Genomic DNA, 20,778 nt, shown 5'->3' on the forward strand with positions numbered 1-20,778 from the left:
TGAGTCATTTAGCCAAATCCAGAGGCAAGGGAGGCCACAATTAAGCATCACTTAAATCTGGGCAGCCATGATCTCAGCTAAGAAGGGAGGATTCTGTTACTAAGGAAGAAAGAGAAAACATTTGGGGGACAACTAAAGTCTGTGCCGAGACAGAGTGAAGAGCTAAAGAATGAACACAGGTTTCCAAGATTAGCAGTTCTCAAACCGTAGCCCATGGGGTCCCTGAGACCCTTGCAGGGAGATTTTGAGGTCAAGCTACTTTCATAAAAATAATAGGACATTATTGGCTTTTGTCACTATGTTGACATTCCAATGATGTTGCAAAAGCAATCTGGGCTAGAACGCTGCCTTAGCACAAAACAAGGCAGCGGAGCCAAACCATGCTATAGTCATTGTGTTCTTCACCACCAGGCATTTGCAGAAAAAAAAAAAAAAAAAAAAATATATATATATATATATATATATTGCTGCCAGTTTCACTTAAGAATGCCTCTGATGAGCAACAATATTAATTTTATTGACTCTCAAACCTTCAGTACACCGTGTTATAAAATGAGATGTAGCACAATGCCTTTCTGCTGCAAATGAATCACAATGTTGTCTCAAGTTAGAAGCGCCTGCATTAATTGTTGGAGTTGCAAGCTCAACTAGCCACTTTTTTGTTAATAGGGAAAGGGTATGGTCACCTGTGCGTATTTACATGCTCACTCAGGCTGCTGTGAGGAGGGTGGCCTAGAGGAAGACAGAATGGGGAGGCCAGAAGGCTGGTGAGGAGGCAGGAGCTGTTGTCCAGGCACAGGGTGGTAACCTGGGGATGGGATGGTGGTAGCTGGGCAGAGTGACTTGGAGAGACTTCTGAGATAGTGTGAAGGTAACATCCACAGGAAATGGTAAATAAACACATGGGAGGGGGTGGGTGAAGGAGTCAGAGATTACACCCAGTCACCCAGTTTATTTGGCATGAGCAGCTGGTAGGTGGCAAAGCCCCTGCTGAGTGGGGGACTTGCAGGAAGTTTATCTGGAGGGTAGTGGGAAGCAGGCGATAAATGTAGCTTGGGATATGTTGGGTTTGCTATGTGGGGTGAGCATCCAAGTGGAGATGTCCAATGGATGGATGGATCTACACATCTGGAGCTCGAGAGAGACCTGGGTAGAGGAACACTTGAGGGCCTGCCAGAGACGAAGGCCCAGAGGAAAAGGGTCTGGTCCATGATCACTCTGGGGGTCACTCTGCAGGTCTCAGGTACCCTCCTCTCAGCCCAGGCCCTCTCTGCCACACTGAACCACCTATCATGCCTCTGGTGCCACACCACTGAACAAATGCCCTCAGGGCCCTAGAGTGAGAAGCTGTCTGGCGCTTTCCACAAATTACCTTCTGTGCCCTCCCTCCACTCCCTTCCTACTTCTTTCCCTGAAGCCCAAATCACATTACAACATCACCATGCGGGCTTTTTATTGTTATGCAACGAGAAGTGCAGAGACACTATGTTCCAGCCTCAGTCTGCTTAACTTTTCCCCTTGACTTTGGCATTTTTACTTTGACATCTTCCCTGAGAGGCAGGGGGTGGGGACCCCAGCCCAACATGGTGACGTTGGGGGCTGGCCCAGGTCTGGGGTGTGGAGGAACCTCACCACCAGGCTTCCTGTCTCTCCGTTTACATACGTCTCTGCAGAAGTCACAAGCGCTCTCTTGGGGGGCTCCTGGTTGCGGAGCACCCAGCCTTCACATAGACACACCTGTGCGAGAAGCCGGAGGGGAAGAAAGACACAGGCCCAGGGGTAAGATGGACAGACTCAGCTCCATGCCTTTCCGTGGGTCTGGGAAGGGGAGGGGGAACGTGGCAGCAGATGTGCTGGAAAGTTCTGGACTCCCAGTCCTCTGTCCACAACTCAGGCCACCTTCTCTTGTGTTCCACACTGGAACTGGGAGCTTCAAGAGGCCGGGGTGATGGCAAACTTCAATCTGCATCCCACTCTGTGCAGCTCAGGGCCTGGCGCGCAGAAGGGGCTCCTCAGAGGGGTGCTGAGCTGGATTGCGAGATCAGAGACGACATGGAGACCCGAGGCCACACTGGGCTGAGAAAGGCCATGGGAGGCAACAAGTCAAGGGGGCACTGGAAGAGATGAAGATGGGGAGAGAGGAAAGAGAGAGAAAAGAGGGAAGAAGGGGTGGGAAAGGAATAGCAAGAGTAAATACATGTTCAGGAGGAAGGATGCCTATAAAAAAAAAAAAAAAAGGAAATGAAAAGAGGCAACAAAGGAAAAACAAGAAAATGAGAGAAGTGGAATCCGGTCTAGCGGCAATTCTCCCGAAATCAATTTTCCCAAAGATGCAACCTCCCCACGTTCGCACCAGAAACCGTTGCAGCATTTCATAAGCCCTGTGACCGAGGTAGCCTCCTTTAACTATCTTTTCTGTCTATCGGTATTTCTACATTTTTGTCTACTTTGGGGCATTTTTAAAGGACTTTTGAACAATATGTCCATTTCCATGAGCTTTAAAAGGATTAGCAAAATTCTCAAAAAGGGTTGAAACTGAGCTCGTAGGTATGCAGTGCTATAAAAGTGATAGATACATATTCTTAGGTAAGTACGTCATTAGAAAAACTGGTTCTAAGAGATTAGTTTTAGATGTCTCCTTTGCTCTAGAAAAGGAGGCTATGGGGTTTAGAAAAGGATTTGCAGGCCCTGAGCTTGGTAGGGTGTTGGGGGGGATGCAGGAGGGGTACTCCTCAAGATGCTATGCCCTGTGCAACTCCCCCCCTCCCACCGGCACTCTCTCTGTCCTTTTCTCTCTCCTAAGACCTCCATGGTCTTGCAGCACTGTCCCCCAGGTGTCTTCTGCCTTCTCTTCTAGACTTATGCCGGGAGAGGGACCTCCACGGTACAGTCAGATTCCTCCAAATAAAAAGGCCTTACTATCGCTAATTCAAAAGATTTCCCTCTGGGTGGGCTAGCTCTTCCTGAATGTCCCTAAATGTTCAGGGGGCAAGGCTGAGAGTAAAACCTGATGGGGGAGATCACTCCATTTCATATTTTGACAAAATAATTTCTCGTGCTGTGTTCGATTCTGTGGGCTCATACAAAATGGCCGCCCTCTTAACCTCAGATGAAAGGGTTCCCAGAGGACAGGGTCAGAGAGAACTCCTGACATGATTTCCTTCTTTCAGTTTGGGGGAGGGGCACTTATATAGAAGAGGTCTACGTCAAAATAAAAACTCCCCCATCACCAAGGGGTTCTAGGCAGAAGCCTTGTAGCATCTTACGCCCCGATCCTGGCCATAATGGTAAGGTGGCAATGAGGGGGGCTCAGTAGACCAAGGGCCTTGCACATTTTGGACACTCAATAAATGTTGAATGAACTAACTTTGAAGGGGGTGGGTGCTGGGAGGGGGCAGACAGGGGCCTGGGTTTGTAGGGCTCTAAGGCCCAGCTCCGTTCCACACATTTTGGAGGAGATAGGAGAAGGAGGGAGGGCACGGCTCCCCCCACGTGGGCATCTGAGGCAAAAAAGAGGATGGCGGAGGTTGCAACCACTCAACCACAAGGGTCCCCTAGAGGGTCACGGTCTCTAGGAAGTTTATATGAAGCCAATGAGCAGGAGAGAGGTGTATGCGGGGGGGGGGGGGGGGGGGCACATCCCCCCCGGCGGTGGGGCTTGAGGGGCTGGCTGGGGGCTCTGGGGGGAAGATGAAAGTGTCTGTGGGACCACAGACTGTTGCTGTGGTGGGGCTGTGCCCTCTTCCTCTCCCCAGTCTCGCTCCTCATCCCATCTGGGGGGCCAGGGCAAGGGCAACAGGTACCTCAAGGGCTCTGAGAGTTTGTGAGTGTGTGTGTTGCCATTTTGGTTCATGGTTCTCTTAGTCTCTTTTGATCTTTTTTGGTCTACTGCTCTGGGCATGTGTCTTGCCTTCCACAATGTCTTCATTTCTTTCCCTCCAACTCGACCTGGTTTGTAGAGCCTTGGACCTGGTGTGGGATTGGGGATCGTATGGAGTGTAGCTAGCTGCTGCTTGAATGAGCTGCTCTGGGTCTCTCCCTACCTCCTTTTTTCCCTCTCATCCTCAGTCATCCTCCCCTAGGACCTCTGCATTTCTTAGAATCTCTCCTTTTCCCTTCATCCACCCTACAGCCATCTCCCTTGCCTCCACCTTCGGCTCCAGGCTGTGCTCTGCAGGCTCCCTTCACATCAAAGCCTGTTGAAAGCTGCTTTCCTGCCAGAGGCCTGGATGCCTGTTTATAGGCACAAAGGGGCTAGAGCTTAGTGGCCCCTGGAGGTGGAGATGAAAAAGGAGAGGCAAGGGGCACTGTAGGCAAGACCAACAGAGCCAGAATTGGTTCCTGGCATATGAGGCTGAGAGGAAGAGAGATACAGATGCGGGGAGTTGAAGACAGGAGGCATCAGTGTGGACAGGCACAGAGACAGAAGTGCACAGATGTGAGCAGAGAAATAAGAAGAGAGAGAAAGAGGGAGAGGGAAAGAGAGATGCCAGGACCTGGGGGACCAGCAAGCCCTCCCAGCCTCTCTCAAGTGGCTCTGGTGTACAGGATGCTACTGTACTGGGGCAGAGCGCCTCTGGGGAGGATGAGGAAGTGGGAATCAAAAGCCAGCTCTCTGGGGCGGCAGCGGAAGCCCAAGTCACCAAAGCAAGCAGCAGCTGGAAACCCATAGCCTCCTCCACCGAGCTGAACCCTGGTTGAGTTGGCACAGTATAAGGAGCTGGAGGCGGGGAGGTGGCCCTCTGCACAGACCCTAGGATCCTGGTGTGGGGAAGAGATGACCACCATTTGGGGAAGGGTCAAGAAGGTCCCTAGCCTTCCCGAGGCATCTACACTGAATTTAGACCCCAGGGAAAGGATATCCCAGAGACTCCTATACTCTCTTCTCACGAAGGACAGTGAGTCTGGGACTGGGGGACAGTGGGAACCACTCTTAAATATACTGCACTGTCTCCCTGCAGCCTTCCCCTCAGCACCTCCGTGCCCCATGCTCACTTGTAAACAACTGCACCCATGACTAGCCTCTTTTCTCCTTTTCTGGAAACCTTCTTGATCTCTTCACTTCCTATTTCCCTGGTTACAAAAAAAAAAAAAAAATTCGATCAGGGGTGCCAGTCTGGTTCAGTCAGAAGAGCATGCAAATCTGGATCTCGGGGTCACAGGTTCAAGCCCCAAGTTGGGTTTAGAGGTTACTGAAAAAATAAATAACCTTAAAAAAAAATTCTATCAAGCCCCTACCTTGTGTTAGGCCCTGGGAAATTCCTCTTTCGGGCAGATGGAGTGACTGGAGAAGGATTTTTCTTTTTTCTATCTTCCCTGAAACCTCATTAGGAGGCCCAGTACCCCAGAACCCATCTGAGTACTTCATCCCTCTCATGGGTCAGTGCCCAACAGGAAACAGAATCTGCCTCAGATGGTTCAGAGACTGCAGGAAGGGGGTTATTTACAGAGGTGTGAAGGGGGAACCAGCCGGCACGTGGAGGCACACAGGCATCAGCAGTAGCAGGCAGGGTCCTGGAGGGGCAAGAATGAAATGATGTTTCTGGAACCCAGTGAGGGTGTGAGCTGTGGATAAAGGGCCACGTGACAGGAGCTATAGCTGAGGCATGGGGAGAGGAAGGGGGAGGGAGGGAGAATAGCCATTGCCAGAAAGTATGCCACAGTAGGAAGAGAGTAGGAAAAATACCCCAACCTCTTTCCTTGACCCTCCCATCTCTTGTGGGTTCTTCCCACTAGCCAACCCCAACTAGTAGCAGGAAGACAAGGGAGCCTGGGCAGTAGAGTCTGCAGAGGTCAGCCTCCTTGTAGAGGGCAGGGCAGAGAGGATGGAGAGTGGCTCAGGGGTGGGGGGGGGGGAGGGGTGGTGGGTGGCGCACAAGAACAGGTAGCACGGGTTGGATGATTTGGCTTCATCCAGGCCAGGGTTGGGTGTGTACACGCCCTTAAATGACCCACTTTAGTAACAGAATTAATATGTTGAGTACAGAAAGAAGAAATCAATGATTTTCCCTCCTCCATGCAATTCAAGCTAGTTTAAGTTAACCAAACACATCCCAAGTCCCGCCCCAAGTCCAGGGGCTGGCTGGACTATCATCTGGAAGAGATCAAGCGTCGAGGGGGAGAGATGGGAACCCGAATCAGGGCATCATGAGGTGGAAGAGGGAACGTGCCCTCGAGGGTGTCACCTGGGTGCTGTGGGGAGTTCAGACTGGGCAGCTAGCTGCAGCACTCATACAGCAAAGGCTGGACAGCAGGGAGAGAAAAACACATCTGGGTGCGGGATCTCATCTTGCCAAGCTCTGGACCAGGTTCGCGCTGACACTGCTCCCAAAGCAGCCACCTTTCTGAGGCCCACTTACAGTCTGGAGAGGGAGCTCAAAGATACGAGCCCTGTTCCTGCCCACCTTCCAGACATCATCTTTCTCCAGTCTCCACTCCCTCCATGTCATCTGGTCCCCTTCCTAAAGCTCCACATAGACCATGTCACGTCTCTGCTCAAAAGTCAGCCGTTCCTCCCAATCACCTGCAGAACCAAGCCCTGACCTTCTAGCCTACCTGTCAGGATTCTCGATCAGGCCTCCAAGCCCTTCCCTCATCCCACCACCTCCCTTCCTGAGCCCCCTCTAGACCCCCAGCCCAGAGCACAACCCTGCAGCCTGCCCGCCTGCCTGCCCCCCTGTTGCCAGGTGGGGTGCCCCTCCCCTTTCCTTTCCATCTAACTCATGGTTTGCAAACTTGTGCCTGTGCCAGTCACCCAGGGGTTTGTGAAAACACAGCCGGCTAGACCCACCCCCAGTTTCTGACCCAGCAGGTCTGGGGTGGGGCCTGAGAATTTGCATTTCTAACAAGTTGGTAGGTGACCCTGGCACCGGCTGACCCGGGACCAAACTTTGAGAGTCATTGCTGTAACCTAGGGCTGCCTATTGTTCAGAATCCATTCAGAGCCTGTCTACGCCCCTCCCGCCTCCCTTCCCCTGGTCTTAACCATCTCAGGTGCTCCCAGAAACCAACGCTGAAATATCATTTTTCTGCTTTCTCTCGGAGGCCTTACAGGGTTGGTCTGACAGTGAGCAGGGAGATATCCTCTGCTTCCTCTCTCCCTCACCCTGCACACTGCACCTGGCTCCAAGTTCTGAGAATTTTCCCTCAGATGTGCTCCTCAAGGCAATCTTTTTTTTCCACATTTCCATAGTTCTCAGTTGTCCGAGTTTAGGCCTGTCTTCTCTCACCGGGATTGTTGCCATCCTGCCTCCTGGGCTCAGCCTCCTCCAACTCGTCTTTCTTAGAGGAGCTGAGAAATTGCAAATTGAAACAATCTGCAAATTGAATCATCCTTTATTATTTCTTTAATAACAACTTAAAATTTTTTTTAATGTTTATTTTTTTGAGAGAGAAAGAGAGAGAGAGAGAGACAGAGCATGAGCAGGGAAGGACAGAGAGAGAGGGAGACACAGATTCTGAAGCAGGCTCCAGGCTCTGAGCTGTCAGCACAGAGCCCGATGCGGGGCCCTGAGATCATGACCTGAGCCTAAGCTAGCCACTTAACTGACTGAGCCACCAACATGCCCCAACAACTTTTCTTTTTTTTTTTTTTTTTTAATGTTTATTTATTTTTGAGAGACAGAGAGACAGAGCATGAGTGGGGAAGGGGCAGAGAGGGAGTCACAAAGTCCGAAGCAGGCTCCAAGCTCTGAGCTGTCAGCACAGAGCCCGATGTGGGGCTGGAACCCACAAGCTGTGAGATCATGCCCTGAGCCGAAGTTGGATGCTTAACCAACGGAGCCACCCAGATGCCCCGAATCATGTCCTTCTTGACATAAAATCCTTTACTGGCTCCCTAGTCCCCAGGGTCACGGCCCAGCATCCCAGCATGGTGTTCAAGGACCTTCATGACCTGGCCTGGTCCCCCCTGTCTCCACCCCCATCAACTCGCCACCTTCTCTGTGAATTCTTTCCTGATTCCATTTGGCAGAGAACTCACCCCCGGCCTGGGCACAGCATCGTGTGGCGTGTACTGGTGGCCGTCTGTTTACAAGTATGGCATCTAGGTCCCTGGCTCGGCTGTATGAGTGCATATCACCCATACAAGTGCATATCACCTCTGTGTGCCTCAGGCCCAACAAATACCTGTTGACTGATAATTATTATCTCCCTCAGGCCCTGCCCTTTGTGCACGAAGGCCCGGGACCCTGCCTGCCTCAGCAAGGCCACAATGAATCAAGGAGCCGCTTTTAGGCACCTGCTCCTGGTGCTGCAGTTGGGTGAGTGCTCAGACTTGGGGTCCCAGAGCGGGGAGGGGCTGATTGGGAAATGCAAAGGTGGGGGGATGGGGTGAAGGATGGGCAGTAACAGCCTTGAGGCCTGACTTCCCCCTTTTCTGCCTAGTGATGCTCGAAGTAGCTGTCCCTCAGGGAAAGGAAGTGGTGCTGGGGAAGGCAGGAGGCACGGCAGAGCTGCCCTGCCAAGCATCCCAGAAGAAGTACATGGCCTTTACCTGGAAACTTTCTTCCGAGGTCAAGATTGTGGAAAGTCAGAACTCCATCTTTTGCCTTACAGGTAGGATGGCCCAGCTCCTCATCGGGAGAGAAAAACACTATGGCCTGAACATCCCTGGTGTCAGAGCCCTGCTCCTAGTAAACTCTGATCCCAGGGGGTTGGGGTTGACAGAGACTCAGGGACTCTCTCTCAGTCCAGAGCTTCCCTGGGCCAACTGCAGGTGGCCGAGGGAATGGCTTTTGGTGGTCTGTTATCGTTTCAGGATTTTAATATGAACAGACTTATTTTAACGGATATTAGAAAAATAACCTCGAATTTCATGGATATTATTGTTACAGACCCATGATGATGTGTTGTTTACTTCCATTAAAAGCAACAGAAGCGGGGCGCCTGGGTGGCTCGGTCGGTTAAGCGTCCGACTTTGGCTCAGATCATGATCTCACGGTCTGTGAGTTCGAGCCCCGCGTCAGGCTCTGTGCTGACAGCTCAGAGCCTGGAGCCTGTTTCAGGTTCTGTGTCTCCCTCTCTCTCTGCCCCTCCCCTGTTCATGCTCTGTCTCTGTCTCAAAAATAAATAAACGTTAAAAAAAAAATAAAAAAAAAAGCAACAGAAGGATTTTTTTTTTTTACGTTTTAAAGTAAAAGGAATTAAGATCTCAATACTTTTTAAGAAGTATTTTGCAACTGTTTTGCAATAAAGGAGTTTTACTGTCACATTAAGGTTTGCCCTCCTGTACTCTTCTTTAAATAACTCTTCTTTCTTGTATGTTTGGCCTCTAAATTCAACATGTTTGAAGAGAAGCATCATATGAGAAAAACCTCACCGGCATGGAATGTATTTTTATAAATATACATATTTTTCTTTTTTGGGGGGAGGGAGGGGGGAGGTAAAGACAGAGGGAGAGAGAGAGAATCCCAAGCAGGCTCCACATTGTCAGCACAGAGCCCAATGCAGGGCTTGAACCCACAAACCGTGAGATCATGACCTGAGTCAAAACCAAGAGTCAGACACTTAACCAACTGAGCCACTCAGGCACCCCTGTAAATATATATTTTTTTTATTTTAAAGTTTATTAGATTTATCATTGCTTGTATTTCATTGCTTATTTTTATGATTTTTAGGTTTTTATAGAGATTTTATTTTGAAGTAATCTCTACACCCAGTGTGGGGCTCAAACTCACAACCCCAAGTCAAGAGTTGCATGCCCCACTGACTGAGCCAGCTAGGTGACCCTTTTTGCTTATTTTGAGCATCTTTTTAATTATGAAAAATTTAGCATCTATAAAAGTAGAATAATTATATAATGAACCCCCACATAGCACACTCTGCTTCAACAATGATCAATTCATGGTCAGTTAATGGTTCATCTACACCCCCAATGCCCCACCACGTTATTTTATAGCTAACACCAAACATGGTGTCATTTAATCTGTAAATACTTCAGTATGTATCTCTAAAATGTAATGATTCTTTTTTTACATTTTTTTAAACGTTTATTTATTTTTGAGAGAGAGAGAGAGCATGAGCAGGGGAGAGGCAGAGAGAGAGGGACACACAGAATCTGAGGCAGGCTCCAGGCTCTGAGATGTCAGCACAGACCCCGAAGCAGGGCTTGAACTCATGAGCCGTGAGATCATGACCTGAGCCAAAGCTGGACCCTTAACCAACTGAGCCACCCAGGCGCCCCATAAAATGTAATGACTCTTTAAAAACATATCCACAGAAAAACCCCAAAAAACAATGAAAAAGCATAACCACAGTTTTATTTTTAATTAAAATACACACATTACTTTTAATTAAAAATTAAAAATAATCTCTTAATGATGACAAATATCCAGTCTGTGATCAAATTTTCCCAATTACCTCATAATATTATTTTTACAGTTGGTTTATTTGAATCAGAATCCAGATGAAAATGTATGCATGGTGTTTGATTGATATGTCCCTCAAATCCTTTTGAATTTATATATTTACTCCCTCAGATTTTTTTGCCTCTTGCAACTCATTGGTTGAAGAAGTGAGGCAATTGTCCTGCGGAGTATTGCATGTTTGAATAGGAGGTGGCTACATTCCCATGGTGTCATTTAACACCATGTTCCTCTGTCCCTTGAATCTCCTATAGATTGATGATTAAATCTAGAGACTTGATCAAGTTCATATTTAATTTTTTGATAAGATCACCTCATAGGTAGTGTTTTGTACTACCAATTTAATCACATCAGAAGCTATGTGATGTCTATCATTCTCTTTCTGTTATTAAGATTAATTAATCGATGGGCTCAAGGGTTAGCTTTAAGTGATAATTATAATAACGTTGTTTTTATTATTTTTAGTTTTTTTTAAATAGTTGCCTTCTGGTTATATCAAATGGTATTGACTTTCTGTTTATTATAGTGATATAAACTTTTCTTTTAAAATAAATTTATGTAGGGGTGCCTGGGTGGCTCAATCAGTTGAGCGCCTTGACTTCGGTTCAGGTCATGATCTCACAGTTCTTGGGTTTGAGCCCTGAGTCGGGCTCTGTGCTGACGGCTCCGAGCCTGGAGCCAGCTTTGGATTCTGTGCCTCCCTCTCTCTCTGCCCTTCCCCTGCTCACGCTCTGTCTCTCTCAAAAATAAACATTAAAAAATTAAAAAAATAAAGTAAAATAATAAAATAAATTTATTTAGGGGCGCCTGGGTGGTCCAGTCAGTTAAGCATCCAGTTTCAGGTCAAGTCACGATCTCACGGTTCATGAGTTCAAGCCCCATGTCCGGCTCTGTGCTGACAGCTCAGAGCCTGGAGCCTGCTTCGGATTCTGTGTCTCCCTCTCTCTCAGCCCCTCCCCGACTCACACCCTGTCTCTCTCAAAAATAAATAAACATTTAAAATTTTTAATAAGAAAATAAATAAAATAAATTCATTTAATCCAAAAAAGTGAATGCAGTTAAAGATGTTACATTAATAGGACAGGCAGATTTGGACAAAATCATGTGTAAGATATGTGAATGATTGAAGTCTGGGAAATATGGCTCCAGTCCAAGACTCTGATTTTGCTAGTGAGGGAACTGAGACCCAGGAAGAAGTCTCTGCCCCGAGTTTGTGCCCCATGAGAGGCAGAACTGGGGCTAGAGCTTTGGTCTTTCAACCTTCAGGCCTAGGCTCTCCTGTGGAAAGTTATCCTCAGTGCAAACTGAATTAGCCACAGTGCATAGAAAACCATCTTTGTTGAAAACAGATGTCTCCTCTTCCTGCCTCTCTGTCCAGTGGGAGGAAGTCCTCTATTTTTGCCAAGGAGATTCTTGCTGGGCTCCCAGAGTGACAGTTCAGACACCCATGTCCACTCTTCATGTTTGGACATGAAGAAAAAGGGGAACATTGGGCTGGATCTTTAGTGACCCAAAGCCATTCCCTAAAATTAACAAAACCCCCAATTCCTGATCTCTTTCTGTTAAAGACACACCAAGCGGGTCAACTGCCCTTTGCCTGCCCATGTCCTCTCCCTCATGTCCCTGTTTAAAGAGAACTCTGTGATCAAACTAACCTGCGTCCTTCCCTGGCCTGTGGGATCCTGGTGCCCATTATGTAATTTTCATCCTTGGGCAGAGCTCAGAACAACTCCCACAAACCCAGCAAGTGATTTTCTTGTCCTAGAATGTATTCTGCTAAATTTCTTGAAATAAGCAGACTTTCAGCTGAGGCTGTATTTTTTATTTTTATTTTTTAAATATAATTTTTATTGTCAAATTGGTTTCCATATAACACCCCGTGATCATCCCAACAAGTGCCCTCCTCCACGCCCATCACCTGAGACTTTATTTATTTTTATTAATTTCAAAGTAAAAGGATTCAAAAAAGTAATACAGATACATGGTAAACATTTAAAACCATCCAAATGATACACAATGTGTTAACAACAAAATTCAGCTGAGTACATTTGAAGATCTAATTGGCTTTATTCAATGATTCATAAGTTGGGCAGCATCCCATCCAGCAAATAGAAAGGAGCTCCAAAGAACTGTAGAAAGGTCTTTAAAGGCAGAAAATGGGTTGGAAAAGGAAGCTTGTTAGCAAAGAGTGCATTGTTTCAGGCAGGATCACCTGCATAAGTGCATGGAAGAGGTCTATCAGGCAGATTTCCTCACTAGTGCTGACCAGATAATTCCAGATTGAGTCATTAAAGGTTATATTCCTGGGAGAAGCTGAATGTAATTAGGTTAGGTCTTAAGTCTCGGTTTGCTGATGTGGGGGTTAGCATAAGTGACTCCATTTTGGGCCTGTTGGCTCTTTTTTAACAGTTCCCCTCTTTTAATCACGACTGTTGGCTAAACTGAGAGATGTGATCAAAATCTAAGGCATTTCTGCCACTCCCAGCTACTACTCTGAAGTTCTTGAAGTTTCTGCTGATTCTTTGGTACTCACAGGTCATGACTTTTCTCCCGAATCTCCATGATATGCACAGGTTATAACTTCAGGTTCACCGACTTTTAAGTTTGTTGTTCCTTTTGTTACTTTCCTGATGTTCCAGTCCCAGGGAGATCATTTGTTTGGTGGTTAGCAGCTGCAAACATGTATTCCAAGCCTTTGAGAGGATACAGTGCACCAGGGAAACTTCTGTGATTATTGTAAGTAGGATAATTCCCAATGTTTGGAGTGTACTTCGGAGTCATGATCCCTAAGACCCAAACCAATAAAAATCAAATAAGTCAAAGAAGGACCCCATTAAAGAATCAGCATTAAAAGAACCCATTAAAAGAGATCATTTAAAGCCAAGTGGCTTGCTCAATGATCTTGTGTACCTGAGTTTCAACTTCCCCAGAAGTGTTAAGCCAAGCACAGCAAGTGAAGTTGGCCACAGCACAGACACCTCCTTGCTCAGCTAAAGGATAATTAAGATCTGTCTTATTATCAAGAATAACTTTGACAAGAGAATCTAAAGATTTTTGTTGGGCAGCTGTTATTATTTTCACACTGGGTTCTGCAATACTTTCAAGGGTTAGTGAGAAGTTCCTGATTGTAGCCTCATTTGCATTTACTACTAGCCAGGGGAAACACTGATCCATCTACCAAGCTAATATTGAGTCACAAATGCCTCCTGTTAATTCCTGTTTGAGTCTGTGGATACCGGTAAAATTTAAGGCTCTGTAGACCACACAGGTGGTTTCATTCTGATTACCCTTGCTTTGTGTCCCTTTCTTTGTACAGAACCTGGATGCAAGATTCCCAGGTTTGGGATTGTTAACCAGAGACAGGGAAATGGACCAGGGCATTTCCAGCATCATGGACACATCAAAAATTTTCATGACAAATCCAGCAGTCTGAAGGGTTACCCCCACTTAGACACAGCCTGTGAGATATAGATGATGGTGTTACCTTTCCAAGCCAATGCCAGAGTAAAGGAAAGAAAGAGAAGAATAAAGAGTTTCGTGTTCAGTTGAAGTATGAAGTCTTGATCCGGCTTCTTGGGTGGAAGAAGCTTACCTTAATGTCAGCTACTTCTCTTCTTAGACAATTTGATTTTGAGGTCTCCAGCTCAAAGATTTTGATGTGCAGAGGGCCAAATGGCAGGAGGAGACTTCTCCAGCTGTAAAACATGTACCCAAGGCCCAGGTCCCTGAAGTTTGGCTGCCAGCTAGGTAAGGAAGGAGATTCCTAGCTCCAACCAAGGAGGTTCAAAGGCAGTCTTTGTTCTTCGTGATTCCAAATCAAAAGGAGGAAAGCAAATTGGAAATGTTAGTTTGGAGAGTTGTAGCCAGATAGTTGAGGAAACGAGAAGAATTCAAGACCCAGTCCAGTGTATAAGAAAACCTCAAAGACAACAGGATTAGAATCTAGTATGGACGGAAGGTACAAACGTCATTTTTCTCTCTACGATTATCCCAATTTTTATCAAAAATAATCACGGTAAGGGGTGCCTGGGTGGCTCAGTCGGTTAAGCGTCCGACTTCGGCTCAGGTCATGATCTCATGGTCCGTGAGTTCAAGCCCCGAGTCAGGCTGTGTGCTGACAGCTCAGAGCCTGGAGCCTGTTTCAGATTCTCTGTCTCCCTCTTTCTCTGACCCTCCCCCGTTCATGCTGTCTCTCCCTGTCTCAAAAATAAATAAACGTTGAAAAAATATATTAAAAAAATAATAATCACGGTAAAACATATTTGTTTGCATTAAAGTTGGTCTGGTTATTTACATAAGTGTGGCAAGAATGGCAGTTTACCATATAAGCTGCTTTTTTTTTTTTTTTTTCAAGACTGTTTTGCTGGAACCTTATAAACAAGATACCAGGTCAATTTTTCCAAGAAGCTTTATTAGCTCCTTAAAGTCAACCTTATTTCTTCAAAGCTGTCTGGTCATATCTGAGTCTATGCCCATCTCTCTTAAATAGAACATTCCAGTCAAAGCTTTGGTAATATAACCAATGTTTCCATTTATGTCCTGTTACAAGGGAGAACATATTCTCATTAAACTTATGTAAATAACTATTTTGTCATAAAAAGAATACTCAAGAGTTTTCAAATCCTGGTGGGATTGAGTAGAGAGAGAAAGTAAATGTTTCATCTGTGTTTACAAAGGCATACTTTACTAACTTGCTATAGGTCATAAATGACTTAAGTGAAAAAGTTTCCTCAATCTGGAAAAATAAAACATTAAAGAACCAGCAATGTTTCAATTAAGAAGTCATAAAAATTATAATCATCCTCCTCAGCTCATTAAGTCTCATGTTATTAATTCTTGCTTGAATCCAGTTTTTTTCCATTAATTCTGGAGACTCTTACCTAGTTCATTTTTTTTATCTAAAAGTTATCAGAAACTGTATTGGCCAGGGTCCTTTCAATAAATTTTTTTAAATGTTTATTTATTTTTCAGAGAGAGAGAGAGAGAGCGCGCGCGCCCGCGGGTGGGGGAGGGGGCAAAGATCGGAAGTAGGTTCACACTGACAGCTGGGAGCCCAATGAAGGTCTGGAACTCACAAACTGTGAGATCATGACCTGAGCTGAAGCTGGATGCTTAACCGACCGAGCTACCCAGGCCCCCCTCAAAGAATCTTCTTGATGAGGCACTTTTGTAGATACACTTCTGCAAAAGCATCTGAGTAAAACATAAACCGTCTGTAAATGACAGAAGACTTTTAAAAAATGCTCAGTGTTAAAGATCTGATGAGAGTTCATGATAATGGAATTGACAAAGAAATCTGGTCATTTCTGTGAAACATAACATTTAAATAACCGAAGCCTCATTTTAGGACAAAATTACTTTCTTTGCCCTCAACAATAAAAGCATTTCCCTTTTTTCTTTACCATACTTTTTTTTTTTTTTGAGAGAGAGAGAGAGAGAGAGAGGGAGAGAGAGAACTCATGTGAGCACATACATGGGGGAGGGGTAGAGAGGGGGGAGAAAGAATCTTAAGCAGGGTCCATGCCCGGCGGCGCAGAGCCGGAGGTGGGGCTCAATCTCATAAATCATGAGCTTGTGATGTGAGCCTAAATCAAGAATTGGGCACTTAACCAACTGAGTCACCCAGCTGCCCTGTTACTGTACCTTCTTTTACCAAAAACACACAACCTACTCTCCTTGCACATGGAGAGGTTTCCTTTATTATTTCAAGTAGTTTTAATTACATATATTAGACTGTTTTAGCCCCTAGAAACCTGGTTTCTAGCAGAAACTGAAGTAAGCAACTGTGTTCTTCACATTAGCATTCTATGGCTTAGTAAATGTTTCTAATTTCTAGAAACATATGCTTTCTCATAGTAAATTTCTTAATGTGGCACAAAACATGTTTTACTAATCCATGCAAATATCTGTAGTTCCTCTGTAAAAAGGAAGCCAAAAGTGAATAAACCTATGTTCAGTAATTAATGTTTCAGTATCTTCTCTGATTTAGAAATGATATAGACATTTAATGACTAGCCATCAGTTAATTTAACTTGTAAAACTTTAAGGTTTCAGGTTACTAAAAAGATTTGGGGAAACTATCAAAAATTCACCTAAAAACTTTTATCTCACATCTATTTAATGTACTTGTTCTCAACAATTATTTTTAGGTTAATTATAAAAATTTCATCATACCAGGTTATTTTTTCTCGCTGACAAGTTTTTCAACAGAGATAACATGAACTTATTTGACTAGTAAACTCAGGTAGAATAAAAGCTGTATGTCTGCATTGTTTTTAATGTTGATAATTCTAATTTTTTTAAAATGTTTTATTCATTTTTAAGAGACAGAGTGCGAGTGGGGGAAGGGCAGAGAGAGCTGGAGACACAGAATCTGAAGCAGGCTCCAGGCTCTGAGCTGTCAGCACAGAGCCCGACGTGGGGCTCAAGCCCACAAACCTTGAGATCATGACCTGAGCAGAAGTTGGCTGCTTAACTGACTGAGCCACCCAGGCGCCCCTTAATGTTGATAATTCTAAAGACATGCCTATTTTAATTAAACCAACAACCTTAAACTAGCTTTTAATTACTAAAGATTCCCTCAGATCATGTGAACCTGAAAAACACTCGCTTTCATTTTTTATCACATTCCTAAGAATTTTATGAACATATAATTCATAAAGGCACTTAATTTTCTTTAGCCCAATTAAATAGAGCTCCTCCACAAATGAATTTTGATAATACCCTCTGGAGGTAGAAAATACCACACATCTATATATAACATGTATATATATACAGACAGATGTAAACATACAGACAGACACAGAAACCTCATAGTTTTCATTTTAAAATTACTACCATGAGACAGGTATGATAATACAAAACTTACTAGCTTATAAAAGAACAGCTGGAAAAAGTGAGGATCACCTGGTCAGATGGCTAACGCTTTTTATTCACATTAGTGGCAAATACAATAGTTTGACGTTTGCCCAAGTCCCAAATAACCTTTCTCTCCCTTTTATAGATAAGAATTACCTGCCTTAAGTTTGTAGATAAGGTACAAGACTTACATCGAAAAGGCACAGGGAAAGAAGGCAAGTTCCCCTAAGAAGAATTTTTGTTTTCTAAGGCCCCACGTTTTTGCAGTTCCTACAAGCCTTTCGAGATAAATAGGGGAGGTTTGGGGATGGGTAAAAGAGGTGGAATTTGAACTATTTCTAGAGAAGGTAAGGGCAGATGCTTTCAATTCCACCAAGGAATTGGGTTGTAACTTAAATGATAGCAAGAAGCCTCTGTGGCCATCTAATTACATTATCTTCAAGTCGTTCTCCCACCCACTCTGGGCACAAAGTTTCATTTTAGCGCAAAGGAGAGAGAAACTTAAAAGGAACCCTTTTAAACATCTTACCAGTGTTCAGTTAGGACAAACAGTAAATATTCTTGGCAGTATTGAACAACCCCTTAGACGCAAGAGGTGGCCCCAAAGAGGGTGCAAAAGATATTTTATTTTCCTGTCTCTACTTGGTACTACAGTCACAGATACAGAACAGCTGACCCTGGTAGGAATCCTTATCTTTAGCTGACTCTGCCAGTTTTTCCAGGATCCCATCTGTAGCTCTGGTATCTACCAGAATTTCTCCATTAGTTTTAATTTAGTTTTCCCTTGGCTGTTGAAGGGAATAACATAGCAGTTTACCAGAAAAGTCCCATAGAGTTTCATCAACTCTGGGAGGGGTCCAGACAGGAGCCTCTTGTGAGGATAGTGTGGGGGCGTCTCTAAGATCACTCATTTGGCAGACTTTTTAAAAAATGTTTTATTTATTGGGACGCCTGGGTGGCTCAGTCGGTTGAGCAGCTGACTTCGGCTCAGGTCATGATCTCAGGGTTTGTGGGTTAGAGCCCCATGTCGGGCTCTGTGCTGACAGCTTGGAGCCTGGAGCCTGCTTCAAATTCTGTGTCTTTCTCTCACTCGGCCCCTCCCCTGCTTGCCCTCTGTCTCTCTCTCTCAAAATAAATAAATAAACTTATAAAAAAAGCTTTAAAATGTTTTATTTATTTATTTAATATTTTTAATGTTTATTTATTTATTTTTGAGAGACAGAGAGTTGACAGAGCATGAGCAGGGGAGGGACAGAGAGAGAAGGAGACACAGAACCCTAAGCAGGCTCCAGGCTCTGAGCTGTCAGCACAGAGCCCAACGTGGGCTAGAACCCATGGACTGTGAGATCATGACCTGAGCTTAACCAACTGAGCCACCCAGGTGCCCTTAATGTTTTATTTATTTATTTTGAGAGGGGGAGAGAGAGAGAGAGAGAGAGAAGGCACAAGCACAAGACCGGGGGATGGGGGGCGGGGGGGCGGGCATGAGAATGTCAAGCAGGTTCCTCACTGTCAACATGGAGCCAGACTCCAGGCTGAGGCTCAGCTTGCGATTCCACAAACCATGAGATCATGACCTAAACCGAAATCAAGAGCTAGGGGCTTGACTGAGCCACCCAGGTGTCCCCTTGGCTGACTTTTGTTTACAGTCTTGTAGTCTCTTCAGAGGGGCAAGACAATTCAGGTGGGGGATTACTGGCATTAAGTACTCAAATAAAGAAGGATAGAGGGGAGCAGCAGGGGTTACATCAGTCTTACAGTCTTTTGTTTTAGGTACCTCTTGTGTCTTTAATTTTTCATTTGCCTTTTTTTTTTAAGTTAATTTATTGATTTTGAGAGAGCAAGAGGGAGCATGAATGGGGGAGGGGCAGAGAGAGAGGAAGGGAGAGAGAATCCCAGGCTATCAGTGCAGACCCCAACACGGGGCTCAGTCGTAGGAACTGTGAGATCTCATTTGCCTTTTTGCAACGAATCTTTTAATGAAGGTGTTTTGGAATTTTGAAACCTCTTTTTTTTTCCATCATGACAAGTGTGCTCTTTAATCCTCATCCCCTATTTCTCCTGTCCCCCCACGCACCTCCCCGCTGGTAGCCATTGGTTTCTTTTCTAGAGTTAAGAGCTTGTTTCTTGGTTTCCTTTTCTCTCTCTCTCTCTCTCTCTTTCTCCCTCTTTTTTCCTTTGTTCGTTTGTTTTGTTTCTTAAATTCCACATATGAGTGAAATCATATGGTATTTGTCTTTGACTGACTGATTGCACTTAGCATCATAATACTCTCTAGCTCCATCCATGTTGTTGCACATGGCAAGATTTCATCCCCCCTTATTTTTTTTATGGCCGAATGATATTCCATTATATGCATACCATTTCTCCTTTATCCATTCATCTGTTGATGGACACTTGGGCTGTTTCCATCGATTGGCTATTGTAAATAATGCTGCAATAAACATAGAGGTGCATGTATCCCTTTGAATTAGTGTTCCTGCATTTCTTTAAAGTTTTATTTATTTTTTTTTAGTAATCTCTATGCCCAACATGAGGCTCAAACTCATGACCCCAAGGTCAAGAGTCACATGCTCTTCCAGCTGAGCCAGCCAGGCACCCTGTGTTCTATTTTGGGACTAAATAACCTAGTAGTGCAATTCCTGGATAGTAGGGTAGTTCTATTTTTAATTTTTTGAGGAACCTCCATGCTGTTTTCCAGTGACTTCACCAGTTTGCACTCCCACCACTTCACTAGTTTGTAAGAGGGGTCCTTTTTCTCCACATCCTCACCAACACTTGTTTCCTGTGTTTTTGATGTTTGATTTAGCCATTCACACTCCATCAGGGTGTGAGGTGATGTCACATTGGATAGCTTTGATACACATTGATTTGCATTTCCTTGGTGATGAGTGATGTTGAGCATCTTTTCATTTGTCTTCTGGTCATCTATGTCTTCTTCTTTAGAGAAATGTCTGTTCATATCTTCTCCCGATTTTTTATTTTAAAGTAGGCTTCATGTCCAGCATGGAGCCAAATGCAGGGCTTGAACTCATGACCCTGAGACCAAGACCTGAGCTGAGATCAAGAGTCGGACACTTAGGGGTGCCTGGGTGGCTCAGTCGGTTAAGTGTCTGACTTTTGGTTTCGCCTCAGGTCATGATCTCACGGTTCATGAATTCATCGCATTGGGCTCCATGCTGGCAGTGCTGAGCCTGCTTGGGATTCTCTTTCTCCCTTTCTTCTCTCTCTCTCTATGCCCCTGCCCTGTGCTCTCTCCCTCTCTCAAAATAAATAAATAAACTTCCAAAAATTAAAAAAAAAAAAAAAGAGTAGGACACTTAATTGACTGAGCCACCCAGGTGCCCTGCTTCTCCCCAGTTTTAAATTGGATTATTTAGTTTTTGTGTGTTAAGTTATATAGGTTCTTTCTATATTTTGGATGCTAACCAAATATGACCATATATGACCACATATGACCAAATATAACCAGATATGTCATTTGCAAACATCTTCTCCCATTCCGTAGGTTGCCTTTTAGTTTTGTTAATTGTTTCCTTCACTGTGCAAAAACTTT

General features: G+C 44.9%; 1 protein-coding gene across 3 annotated transcripts in view; it reads left to right on the forward strand.

Annotated features, from left to right (window-relative positions):
* The first annotated feature begins 1,664 nt into the window (after positions 1 to 1,664).
* Positions 1,665 to 20,778, forward strand: part of CD4 (CD4 molecule) — a 44,587-nt gene continuing 25,473 nt past the window's right edge. For all 3 annotated transcript variants that reach the window (XM_047865535.1, XM_047865536.1, XM_047865537.1), the window contains exons 1-3: positions 1,665 to 1,779; positions 8,158 to 8,261; positions 8,386 to 8,556. In XM_047865535.1, the coding sequence (XP_047721491.1) occupies positions 8,213 to 8,261; positions 8,386 to 8,556 (220 nt within the window). In that variant the 5' untranslated portion in view covers positions 1,665 to 1,779; positions 8,158 to 8,212. The remainder of the gene's footprint in view (positions 1,780 to 8,157; positions 8,262 to 8,385; positions 8,557 to 20,778) is intronic.

Source organism: Prionailurus viverrinus, chromosome B4 (assembly GCF_022837055.1).
Source record: "Prionailurus viverrinus isolate Anna chromosome B4, UM_Priviv_1.0, whole genome shotgun sequence".
Lineage (NCBI taxonomy): Eukaryota > Metazoa > Chordata > Mammalia > Carnivora > Felidae > Prionailurus > Prionailurus viverrinus.